We start from the raw sequence: 12,006 nt of genomic DNA on the forward strand, positions 1-12,006 counted from the left end.
GAAGGGCTGTTTTCGAATGAAATCCAGCACCAGGAACAAGTCCCAGAGGGGCACTCTTCTGGGGTCTCTAGCTTCCTTCAGAGGGGCACCCCTAGCCACCTCTCTGAGCAGGCAATCCGCTTCAAAGGCGGAACCACCTAGCTGTTTGCATTGTGGTACAGAAGGCAGACCTGTACCCTCGCACAGAACTAGCAGACAGGATGAACCGAGGAGCAGAGAGCCAGAAAGTTGGCCAGCTGCATGCTCGTAAGGTTCGTAGGGGTAATGCCCTGAGCTGTACACCACCGCAACCATTTCTTCCAGCGAAAGTCATACAAAGTCTCCGTTCCCTGCCTCCTTGCTCTGGTGACTATGGAGAGGAGGTCAGAGGAGGCACACCCCTGGGTCAGCACAGCCGACACAGAGGCCGACCGAGGGGTCGAGGACTTCAATGGTGATGCTGACAGTTCCGACCGCACAGCAGCCATGCGTGCTGGTGGAGCAGTTGAGGATTGGAATGCGGAGTGCCCGAGCGAGGCTGCCTCAGCAGATGAGATTTGGTTTCAAGTTCCAGGGGTGGGAACATGTGTCCGGGACTGAAGGTCCGGAAACCAGGTCTGGGCTGGCCATTTCGGCGCAATGAGGATCGGCTGCGGGTGTTCCAATCTGTCTTTCCGTATCACCTTGGACAGAATTGGAAAGGGAGGAAACGCGGAGGCAATCAGACTGCTCCAATCTAGAGAGAGAGCATCCACTGCCCACGCTTCTGGGTCGGCAACCGAAGAGACGGAAGTGGGAAGTCTCTTGTTGAACAAGGTCCACCATCGGCCGAAACCACTGTTCCCACACCCCCTGAAGGCTGTCCTTGTCCAGGGTGCACTCTGTGCGTATGACACTCTTGGACCTGCTAAGAGCATCTGCCAAGAAGTTGGTTTTTCCTGCTCAGTGTCTCGCTGAAAGTGCAATGCCCTTGCTGTGGCACCAACGGAGGAGAGCCTCAGTCCGCATGGAGAGGTCTGCCGAGTGCGCTCCCCCCATTTGTTCACATAACATGCGACCGTCGTCTTGTCCGTGAACAAGCGGATGGTCTTGCCAGTGGCCTCCCCCATGAAGTGCAGGAGAGTCCTGCGAACTGCCTCCAGTTCCAGAACATTGATGTGGCATAGGCGCTCCTCCGGGGACCAAGTCCCTGCTGCATAGAGTGAGTCCCTGTGGGCTCCCCAGCCCAGGGAGGAGGCGTCTGTGAAGCGTGCCACCTGAAGAGTAGGTGGGGCTAAGGGCACCCCCTGTGTCCGAAGGGGGGTGATTAACCACTCTGATGTCACCTCGAGGAACCACTCGCCCAGACATATCTGGGTATCCCATGGCTGAGTGCTCTGGGACCGGCATAACCTCAGTGGCCTCTGGAGAGGGCGCTTGAGAACCCTGTCCAGGGGAATGAGAGGTGCCGTGGACTCCATCATGCCCAAGAGGGAAGAAAGTGTCTGCGCTGTATCTTGGGAGGAGTGGCGCCAGTGGCTGAGGAGGCCTGCCAGACGGTCCCAGTGATCTGGCGCCAGAGAGACTATCATAGACCGCATGTCGAATCTCATCCCTAAGAAGTCGAAGGACTGACGTGGGGACAGATCGCATATCTGCTGGTCCATGAGGAAGCCCAGTTGGGAGCAAAGGTCTAGAAGTCTGGCCGTATGACTCAGGCACAGGGCCTGCGACTGGGCCAGGATAAGCAAGTCGTCCAGGTACAAACCGAGACAAATGGATTCCGAGCGGACGATGGACACCAATTCCCGCACCACCTTGGTAGACAGGAAAGGGGCAAGGGACAGACCAAATGGGAGGGCCGGGAACTGGAACCCCTTGTCCCTCCACACGAACCTCAGATACCGACGGGATGCCGAATGGATGAGTATATGAAAATAAGCATCTTCCAGATCGATAGAGGTAGGCCAATCACCTTGTTGGATGGTCTCCCGAATCTGTGCCTGTGTGTCCATCTTGAATTTGATTTGGGGGAGGAATTTGTTGAGGGGGGACAAGTCCAAAACTGGTCTCCACCCTCCCGAGACCTTTGGAATCACCAACAACCAGCCGTAAAAACCGGGGCCCGGGTCCGAGAGTTGAGATATAGCCCCATGAGGAGTGGGTGCGATATCTCTTTTTCTAGGACGCTCTCCTGCTCCGTCGAGCTGGGCACCAAAGGAGGAGGAGTGGATCTTAGAGGGGGGAGGTCCTCCACCCAAGACAGCATGTACCCCGACTCTAGCACCGACATAATCCCGACGTTGAGTCCCAGAGCACACCACTGATGTGCATGCCGGGACAAGTTTCCTACTTGGAGGGGCTGAACGACTGGCGGTGCTGAATCGGGGCCCAGTCATTGGGGGTGCTGCCTTCTGGCCTTGGGCATGGCCGGTCGGCTTGGACGGACCTAAGGTGGTTTATTCCTCTGCCACTGATTCAGCACACGCTGCCTTGACAGGCGGCGTGGTATATGGAGGGGCCCTGGTGGCCAGTCTCTTCAATGGCATAGAACCCTGGAGCCCATGAGAGGTGTGGGCCAAATATGAGGCCACCTCCCTGTTTGTCTCTGCCCTGTGGCTGACAAAATGGGGCGGGAACTGGCCGAAGAGGGAGTGCTGCTGTGCTGGGATGGACCGCAGGGCAGCCCTCTCCTCCACAGGAATGTTAGAGAGGCTGCGCTAGCACAGTATTGAAGTGAAGGCTGGTAGCTGTGTCTGCAGCTGCCGTGAGACCAGATGCTACCCTATTGCCAAAAGCGTGTAACCTCTGGTCGGTGAAGAGGCCCGGCGGGACAGAGGAAGGAGACCCCTTGTCCTGATTAACTGGACACTGTTCCCACAGCTCATTGGCCCTGTGAAGGAACGTGTCAAAGGTGTACGCCAGGGAAACCTCGAGGGGGCAGCGGCGGGCCAATTTGTCCCACTCTGCTAACGTTTTAAAGGATAGGTTAGCTGAAGTGGAGAAGGTGGTGCGCTGTGAGACCAACATCCTGTCCTGTGCGGAGGGCTCTGCTCCGCTGTAGGCAGGGTGGTCCTGTGTGTACCAGGACCACACCCCTCCCTTGGAGGAATCTTTAAGAAACTTTCCCGGGGAAAAGGCGCCCGGGGCAGAGAGGGACTCCCTGCCTGGAGGAGGGATGGAAGCAGCACCCCTGACAGTGCGGGCTGACTTATTAAGCCATACCTGCACCATTTCTGGCACTCTGAGTTGCCTTGTGGTTCTGGAGTTAGAGTCACCTGGCGTAAGGAGGGTCAAGGGTAACAAAGTAGCCTGAGGGACTGATTCGGCATACGTGACCCTATTGGGGAGGGTCAGTTTGAGCTCGGCAAAGTCCGAGTTTGGTTCAGGCTGGTCCCTAGGGAGGCACGGGCTCAATCTGTCCCCCCTGGGATGTGGGCGAAGAGTGCTCATCTGCTTGTTCGTCCTCATCCGAAGACAGGGGCTCCCACTCTTGTTCGCAGTCCATCCCCTGCTGGGTGCCATCCCAAGTGGATGTACCCACTGGGGCGTCCTGTGAGCTGTGGTCAGCCCAACGGGATGAGCTGGGACGATCCCAAGCCGGGACCATGGCCGCCACTGTTATGTCCTTGACACCTGAAGCGGGTGGGGAGCGTGTGGACCGTAGGTCCAACCATGCTTGGGATGGTGGGTGCCACACCTTTTCAGAGAGGGCGTCCCTGGATGCAAGAGTGACCCACGAGTGCTGTGTGGGGACAAACACCCACTCATCTCACTGTAGGACCGAGGGCTGGGCAGGTGGGGACTGCCGGCTCCGCCGGGCCGAGTACGGCCCCTGAGCAGCCGTCGGTCCTGACAAGGAGGCCGTTGTGACCGTGGAGGTCACCTGTGGGTTGACAGAGGCCCGATTTGTGGACAGAGTGGCAATATTGGTCGAGGAGCTCGACCTGACCGACAAGAAGTCGATCCCACTTGTCGGGCCTGTGTGTGTCACCCTGTGAGATGTGCTGGGTTGGGTCCGGTGGGGAGCGGACAAGGGGCTGGCCCTTGGTGCTCCCGGCAACCCAGTGTGCACCCTAGATGCGCCCCAGTACGGGTAGAATGGGGGTAACTACCCGTGGGCACCAGCCATACTGTGACCCGAACCCCAAGGGTCACTGGCGCGTTGACCTCCATGAAGGGAACAACCTGGCCAAGTCGGAGGGAGGTCAGGTCCGACTTGGGTGTCAGTCCCGCCCGAAGACGAGCGGGCTGACTGCCCGGAACCGCCTGACACGCACGGGCCTCCCCCAGCAGGGGAGACCGGCCGGATAGCGGGAAGACCTGCAGAGCAGGTTGCCACGCGCCCCGAATCCCCTCCCGTGGGGAGACTGGGGTGGCTTGGCCCGGGGTGGGCAAAGTAGAGATCCCCCCCCAGAACCAAATTTTTCTCCCCCCCCAAAAGGAGGTGGGGGAGGGGGGTCAACAGAGAAGGGAGGAGGGGGAACAACAATGGGGCACGTGAGGGCCGTCTCCGAGTGGGGACCCGGGTAATGGCCGGGCGCGGCCTCCCCTCGGGAGTCCGCGCCTAGCTGCGAGTCCCCACAGCACGGAGATGACTTGCCATTCACCCTTCTCCCTGCCTCGCGCTGGGACACCTCGGGAGGCGACGCTCGTACCTCTTTCCCCCCGGTCCCCTTCATGACCGTTTTACTGGTACGAAAGTCGCCTCCGCGATCAGCGTCTAACGACGCATCGCCGCGGTCCGTATCGGGAGGAATCATGAGCTCCGGGCCTGGGAGAGTCTCTTACCGAGTCTCAATCCCAGCATCATGATCCCCTGCCTTCGTGGTATGGCACACGAGGCATGGAACCCGCGCTTAGGCACCCAGCGAAAATCCGACCCCCAACAGAGAAAGGAAAGACAGGATCGACTTAAAGGCAGAAAAAATCGAACGAATCGAGGGTGCCGAGTCGAATCGAGTACACAGAATGTAAGAATACAATAAACACAAGCCGCATGCAACAAAATAAGGCCAAAAGGATACGCTGAACAGCCGAAAAAAGCGTAAGACGAGACAGAGCGTAAACCTGACAAGATGGCGTGGAGAGCCTTGGCCAAAGGAATGATTAAGCGCTTATAGTTTTTAGAGGCGTTTGATTGGCTGAGAGCGGGTGGGCCCGTCTTTTCACTGTTAGCCGCGCGAAATTTGGCCAAGCAGAGCAAACCAATAGGCCTAGTTTGCATCAGTTTGACATGGTACAGTATATGACACCAAAAATTATTTCTACAAAGCTTGCGACCTTTTGTTGTCAACTGACAACCTGAGCCCCCCCCCCCCCCCCCCCCCCCCCCCCAAAAAAAAACCTAAAAAATTAGCCATTGCTTGCCTTAGAAATTTTTTTTCTATGATGTTGTTTCTCCAGTGTATACTTACATTACACACAGCACTTCATATATACAATCATGCAGTTCAACAATGATGGAAACATTTTCAGGACATGCAATACAAAACTGAAAATTGCAAAAGAATGTGTCAAGTATCTTTTCTGGTATGAATTAGAATCCCACTCTATGATGATAACACTGAAAAGAAGTGGCTCTTACCAGCTGCCCCCAAAAAAGCTTTCATTGAGAACACAGTGAACATTATTCATTTCTTGTCCTTCACGGAATTAAGATATCAAAATGACCAGCTGCATAGCAAGCAGACACTGTACTGGAGACAACTGGAGCTGAAATATTACAAGAACAAGCGAGAGATTTACTAAAAATATGCCCCCTAAGGATGGACACCATAACCCACATGGTTTTTGATTGACATTTCTGCAGAAACTGTGGCTGTCATGTCTTCCCATTTATGACTGCTAATTAGAACATGTTTGACCTTCACTCAGAAAATCTTATAACTTTTTTCACAGAAGATGATACACATTTTGCAAATGCTTTTAGATGAAAGACGTGCTCTTTGTGATAATTTGACACTGACACAAACACTAGCAGAAGCTTGCGGTCTTAAACTGTCAGAGATGAGAGCGTCAGAAATGGAAAAATCAGTGAAAGCTCACAGTATCTCAAAAGATAACACTGCTTACTCAGTGTCTTGTGGTACATATCACAAGTCACAACAGTTTGGTTCAGCACACTCTCAGAATTCTTAACCCAAAAATCACAACAGCCCACACACACACACTTCAAGAGGCAATTCCAGCAGACATGGTCAAAATAATTTTCATGGTGGTTGCAACAAAATTGTCACTATTGTGGAGGTAATCTACCACACCAGCATGAGTGTCCAGCAAAAGGAAAGCAATGCAGAGCATGTGGAAAATTAAATCATTTTGCAAAGGTGTGCAACTCGACTTTCCACTATGTATCAAAAGAAAGTCATGACTTACCTGCATCATTAAGTTAAGATGAAGGTGTCTTTACGATGAACAGAAACATTTCTTCAAAGACTCCCAAGGTCAACATATGCATCAATGATACTTCTGTCCATTCATCACTGATAAAGGTGCGTCAGTCAATATTATAGACAATTCTGTGTATGAATATTTCACACCAAGACCCACACTTGAACGTCAGTCATCAAAGATCTATGGTTATAGATCCAGGACACCACTGGATGTGGCTGGTCATTTTAAAGCTGTCAATGGCTACAAGAATCACTAACATTGTCACACTTCCTCCTCCGTCATTCATCACAGCAGCTAAGTAGCAACAAACAATCTACTCAGTAAAGAGATGGCACAACAGCTAGGGCTTTTTCACTTTGCTTTTGTTTCAGATGTAACTACATCAAGCATACCAGGAGAATTTCCAGAATTATTCACTCCTGGAATGGGCTAAATCAAGGATGTAAAAATTGAACTCCATGTTAATGAAACTGTTCAACAAGTGATCCAAGGATATCGCCGCATACCCTTCCACATCAGAAAAGATGTAGAAAAAGAACTTGAAAGACTTGATGTGATAGAGAAAGTTTCCAGTCCAACTCCTTGGGTCAGTCCTATTGTTACAGTTCCAAAGAATAAAGGTACACGCATATGTGTTGACATACCTGAAGCAAACATGGCCATCAAGCGTGAAAGACATGATGTAACGCCAACAATTAATGACCTCATCCATGACCTCAATGAAGCAACAGTGTTCAGCAATTCAGACATGACTCATGCCTATCACCAACTTGAACTCAATGAAGAAAGTCGATTCATTACAACATTCTCAACGCATGCAGGACTACGCCACTATAACTTCATAAGAGACTTATCTTTGACATCAATGCCGCAGCTGAAATGTTCCAGAACACTACAGCTGAACTATCAAATGACATTCCTGGCGCAAAGAACTTGTCAGATGACATCATTGTGCATGGAAAAAAATCAGGCTGAACATGATACTGCCCTGCAGTGAAATAGGTTGCAAAGCTCAACAAAGAGAAATGCATTTTCTCAGTGAACCAGCCCACATTCTATGGACATACTTTTGGAGAAAAACTAAAACTAAAAGGTACGAGTCAAGATCCAGCCAAGATTCAAGCAATCACTGACATCGACCCACCACAGACGGTCCCAGAAATCAGATCATTTTGGGGGATAACACAATATGTTTCACATTTCATACTGCAGTATGCTACCATTGTGGAACCACTAAGCATTTCAGACTCAGAAGAAAATGCTCACAAGTATTTCTTTTTATCACAACAGATTTCTGTGTGAAATTCGGGCTGCTCTCCCCAGGGAGAGCGTGTCGCTGTACTGCAGCGCCATCCCTTTTTTTTCTTTTTTCCTTTTTTTTAAAAGTTTTTTTTCCTGCGTGCAGTTTTATTTGTTTTTCCAATCGAAGTGGATTTTTCTACAGAATTCTGCCAGGAACAACCCTTTTGTTGGGTTCTTTTACATGCACTAAGTGCATGCTGCACACGGGACGTCGGTTTATCGTCTCATCTGAATGACTAGCGTCCAGACCACCACTCAAGGTCTAGTGGAGGGGGAGAAAATATCAGCGACTGAGCTGTGATTCAAACCAGCGCGCTCAGATTCTCTCACTTCCTTGGCAGACGCGTTACCTCTAGGCCATCACTCCACTCTGTACTCTCATACGTACCTCATACTTAGATCAAAACAAGGAAACTGAAGTCATCATCAACGCCAGTCTAGTCGGAGTAGGAGCAATCCTGACACAGGAAGGCAAAGTGGTATACTATGCAAGTCGCGCACTCACTGAAACTGAGCTAAAGTATTCTCAAACTGATAGAGAAATGTTAGCAATCGTGTACAGAATATAATGTTTTCACCTATACTTCTTTGGTTCAATGTTCTCTATCACAACTGATCATATACCGCTGTTGGGAATCAACAGAAGTCCCAAACCCATAACAGCAAGAATCGAATGAAGAAGACTTCGACTCATGCCCTGTAACATGACTCTTCAGTATCGCCCAGGTCGTGATGACCTAAACCCAACAGACTACATGAGCTGACACCCTCATGCATCTCCAACAAAAGAAAATGCTGCAGAAGAATATGTGTACTACATCTCCAAGATGGCTAAACCCCAAACAATGACTGTAGATGAAGTTTGTACTGCTCCACAAGAAGACTCAATTTTACAGAAAGTGATGAAAGCTGTCCAGACAGGCAAATGAAATGATACTGATTTGTCAAACTTTGCTCACTTCAATTGTTCAAAGATGAACTTTCTGTTGCTGATGTTCTAATTCTCCATGATCATCAACTAGTCATTTCATGTAGTCTTCAAAACAAAATGATCAACATTGCTCAGCAGGGACATCAGGGTGTAGTGAAAACCAAACAAGTCAGAGAGAAGGTATGGTTCCCAGGCATAGATAAACAGGCTGAAAACACTGAGAAATCAGGCATTCCATGTCAGTCTTCTTACCCAGGACCCACCAAGCATGAACCAGTTTGTCCTACACAACCCCCAGAGACTCCATGGACAAAACTACCAACAGACTTTGCCGGACCATTTCCCACTGGAGACTGCAGTAGGTCATAACTGATGAATAGTCATTTTCCTGAAGCAGAAGTAGTCTCATCTACATCAGCAAGAATTGTCATTCCTGTTCTCAAATCAGTCTTTGCTAGACAATGAATTCCAAAATCCATTAAAACTGACAATAGTCCACCTTTCCAGGGCCAAGAATTCAAAGTCTTTGTCACTCAACCTGGAATCAATCATCGCTTCTGGCCTAAAGCAAATGGTGAAGCTGAACGCTTCATGTCCACCATCAACAAACACATTCGCTCATGTACTACTGCTGGAACTGACTGGAAATTCTAATTGCCACATTTTCTTTATCAGTATCGTGCAGCATCCCACAGTGCAACTCATGTTTCCCCTTTTGAAGCCCTGACATGACACAAAATGAATAGCGGACTACCAAGCGTTCCCCCTTTTGAAGCCCTGAGAGGATGCAAAATGAATATTGGACTACCAAGCGTATCTTTTCCCTCCTCCCTTGCTTCCCATGAACCTGTCCACTCCAAAATTACTCGTGATGATCAAAAGAACAAATCTCAGATGAAGGCCCATGCTGACAACACCCATCATTCTGACCTTCAGCCTGGCGACACTACTTGTCAAGCAGCCCTAATTGAACAAACTTACTCCTGCGCAATACAGTTTTGCTTCATATCCTTTTTCTATTGTCTTATTAAGTTTTTATGTATGCCATACATTAGATAAGATATCAAATCAGAAAATCAACTGGGGGCAACCCTGTTCACACACACACACTGGGTGGATTGTCCACAGACTGGAGACCATATTTATAAAAGAAAAATACTGGAATCCAATACAGTACTAATGTAAAATTTGTAAATTAAAATCGTTCCTTTAATCTTTGTGAGATGAAAAGCAGCTTTAGAAACAAGGCAACAAATATATTTTACGCTTTTCTCTTTTTTACACATACGCGTGTCCTCACGCATGCCCTAGCAGGCATTTTGACAGACAGTTTGGAAGTGAACAAAGGATGTTTAACTACCGATGAGTCTTCATTTCAGCTGTCGGTGCACACTTAAGGACGTGCGTTCTTCACAACTTACACAACAATACTGAATAGAAGCCTCAATTTGGGGGTTGTGCGATTTCTGTTCTTGTTGGATTTGCGTGTGTGTGTGTGTGTGTGTGTGTGTGTGTGTGTGTGTGTGTGCGTGCGTGCGCGTTCATATTCTTTCTTTTTTTGTGAAGGGTGGCGGATGGGGGGTGGGGGGGTTACGATGTTGCAATCTATTCGGGACATGTGTCAGTACTAAACTATTCGGGACATGTGTCAGTACTAAGTCTACCATGAAAAAGTTTCTCACCATCTTCCGCTTTGTCCAGCTTCCATCCTCTGCCTTTGAAACTCAGTTCGTATCGTGAGTCAACTTTTGCCTGAGCCAACTGCTTTGTTACATCTTCAACACTTGGTGATGACATTTTGAAAAATACTGTTCTGCTCAAATGATGCACTCTCGCCTCTCCTGTTGCTTCGCTACGAAAATGGCGCTGAATATTCCCACACTTCCGGTCTTTCGATCAGGGAAAGAGAACTACGAAAGATCAAGAATCAGAGACATTTCACGCTCGTAATTTAGTGGCGTGAGGCGCAGAATGAACCCAAACACGGTATACCACCACCAAAAAAAAAAAAAAAAAATTTTTTTATATATATATATATATGTATTATAATAAAATTGTGAACACCTCATTCTTTCTCTCTGAAATAGGAGGAAGCTGGCAGAATGATTAAGCACCCAGAGAGTCCGTGAGGGTGCGGTGGCCGAGTCAGTCGAACCCCGCTCTCCCTCTCAATTTCTCCCAAGATCGACTGGAAAACTGATGAAACTGAGCGTCTAGTCTCTCGAATGAGTCGATGACGGGCGCAATAGCCGAGTGGTTAAAGCGTTGTCAGTACTTTCAATCTGAGGGTACCGGGTTCGAACTGAATCTCGGTAACGGTGCCTGCCGACCGGGGCGGGTGGCCGGTGGTAAACGGGGTGTCGAGATTCACTGGCCGATCTCCCAGATTAACATCTGTGTAGACTTGCTTGTGCCTGAACCCCCTTCGTGTGTAGACGCAAGCAGATCAAATACGCACTGCGTTAAATATCATGTAATCCATGTCAGCATTCGGCGGATTACAGTGCCGGGACTGAACAACTGAGAACATACTTGCTTTTCATGCATCGCGGGTTGAGTGCCATTCATAACTTGCTTATGCTTTCTTCCACACAACAGTGCAGTGTTCAATGCATCATATTTTGGTGTTCTCCCAATTTTTGCATTCTGTTCACACAAATGCAATAAACTCTGCATTGCTTGTGCATTATGAACACGATTCTCAAATCTTTGTTGTGGAGTCAACGGGCTCATGCAAAGAATTCCCGCTTTGGTAGTCATCATTATTATGGTTTGTACACTCTTTTCTGTGGGAGTTTCTAGGTGCTTTCAGTGAATGATATATCTAGGTTTATATGACTTTTAAACCCAGTACGTATGTCCATGAGTTCATTCAGTGAACTTTGAATTTTTTTGTCATTGATTACGATTTTTACAGCTGTGGTAGTTACTATTTTTTACCATTCTCTCAGGCATTTTTATTGGTGTTTATCAGTGTACTACGATTGCAGCCAACAGCTAACGATGCAGTATAATGTGCGCTCAATGTCTCTCTTTGTCCTTCTCTCTCTGAACTGATGAGGGGTGGGGGGTGGGAGAACGGAGGCTGAGAGTGGAAGAAAAATAATACATTGTACAAGAAATTTACCCAAATATCAGAAGATTTAAAAAAAATCTTGTACGAAAATCAAATGTAGTTGAGTGGGACGAGGACATTACTAAGACGAAACCATTTGAAATGACTGAATTTTTAAGGTACCCGGACCGTGTGATGTGTGATTACACCACGAGTCACAGACTTTGAAAAGAATCTTGTCTACAAATCATACCAAGCATGTACATAGGCCTGACCCGATCCAATCTAAAGAATAGGAACAAAAATACCGGTTTCCATATTCGGGAAATGTTTGCCGTTTGTGACAAGAACATGGAAGCACTCG

At 48.7% G+C, this 12,006-nt stretch overlaps 1 protein-coding gene across 1 annotated transcript in view; it reads right to left on the reverse strand.

Annotated features, from left to right (window-relative positions):
- Positions 1–10,472, reverse strand: part of LOC143283915 (ran GTPase-activating protein 1-like) — an 85,307-nt gene extending 74,835 nt beyond the window's left edge. The window contains exon 1 of the mRNA XM_076590337.1: positions 10,270–10,472. Coding sequence (XP_076446452.1) covers positions 10,270–10,384 — 115 coding nt within the window. The 5' untranslated portion in view covers positions 10,385–10,472. The remainder of the gene's footprint in view (positions 1–10,269) is intronic.
- Between the last annotated feature and the right edge of the window lie 1,534 nt (positions 10,473–12,006).

The sequence above is a fragment of the Babylonia areolata genome, chromosome 7 (assembly GCF_041734735.1).
Source record: "Babylonia areolata isolate BAREFJ2019XMU chromosome 7, ASM4173473v1, whole genome shotgun sequence".
Lineage (NCBI taxonomy): Eukaryota > Metazoa > Mollusca > Gastropoda > Neogastropoda > Buccinidae > Babylonia > Babylonia areolata.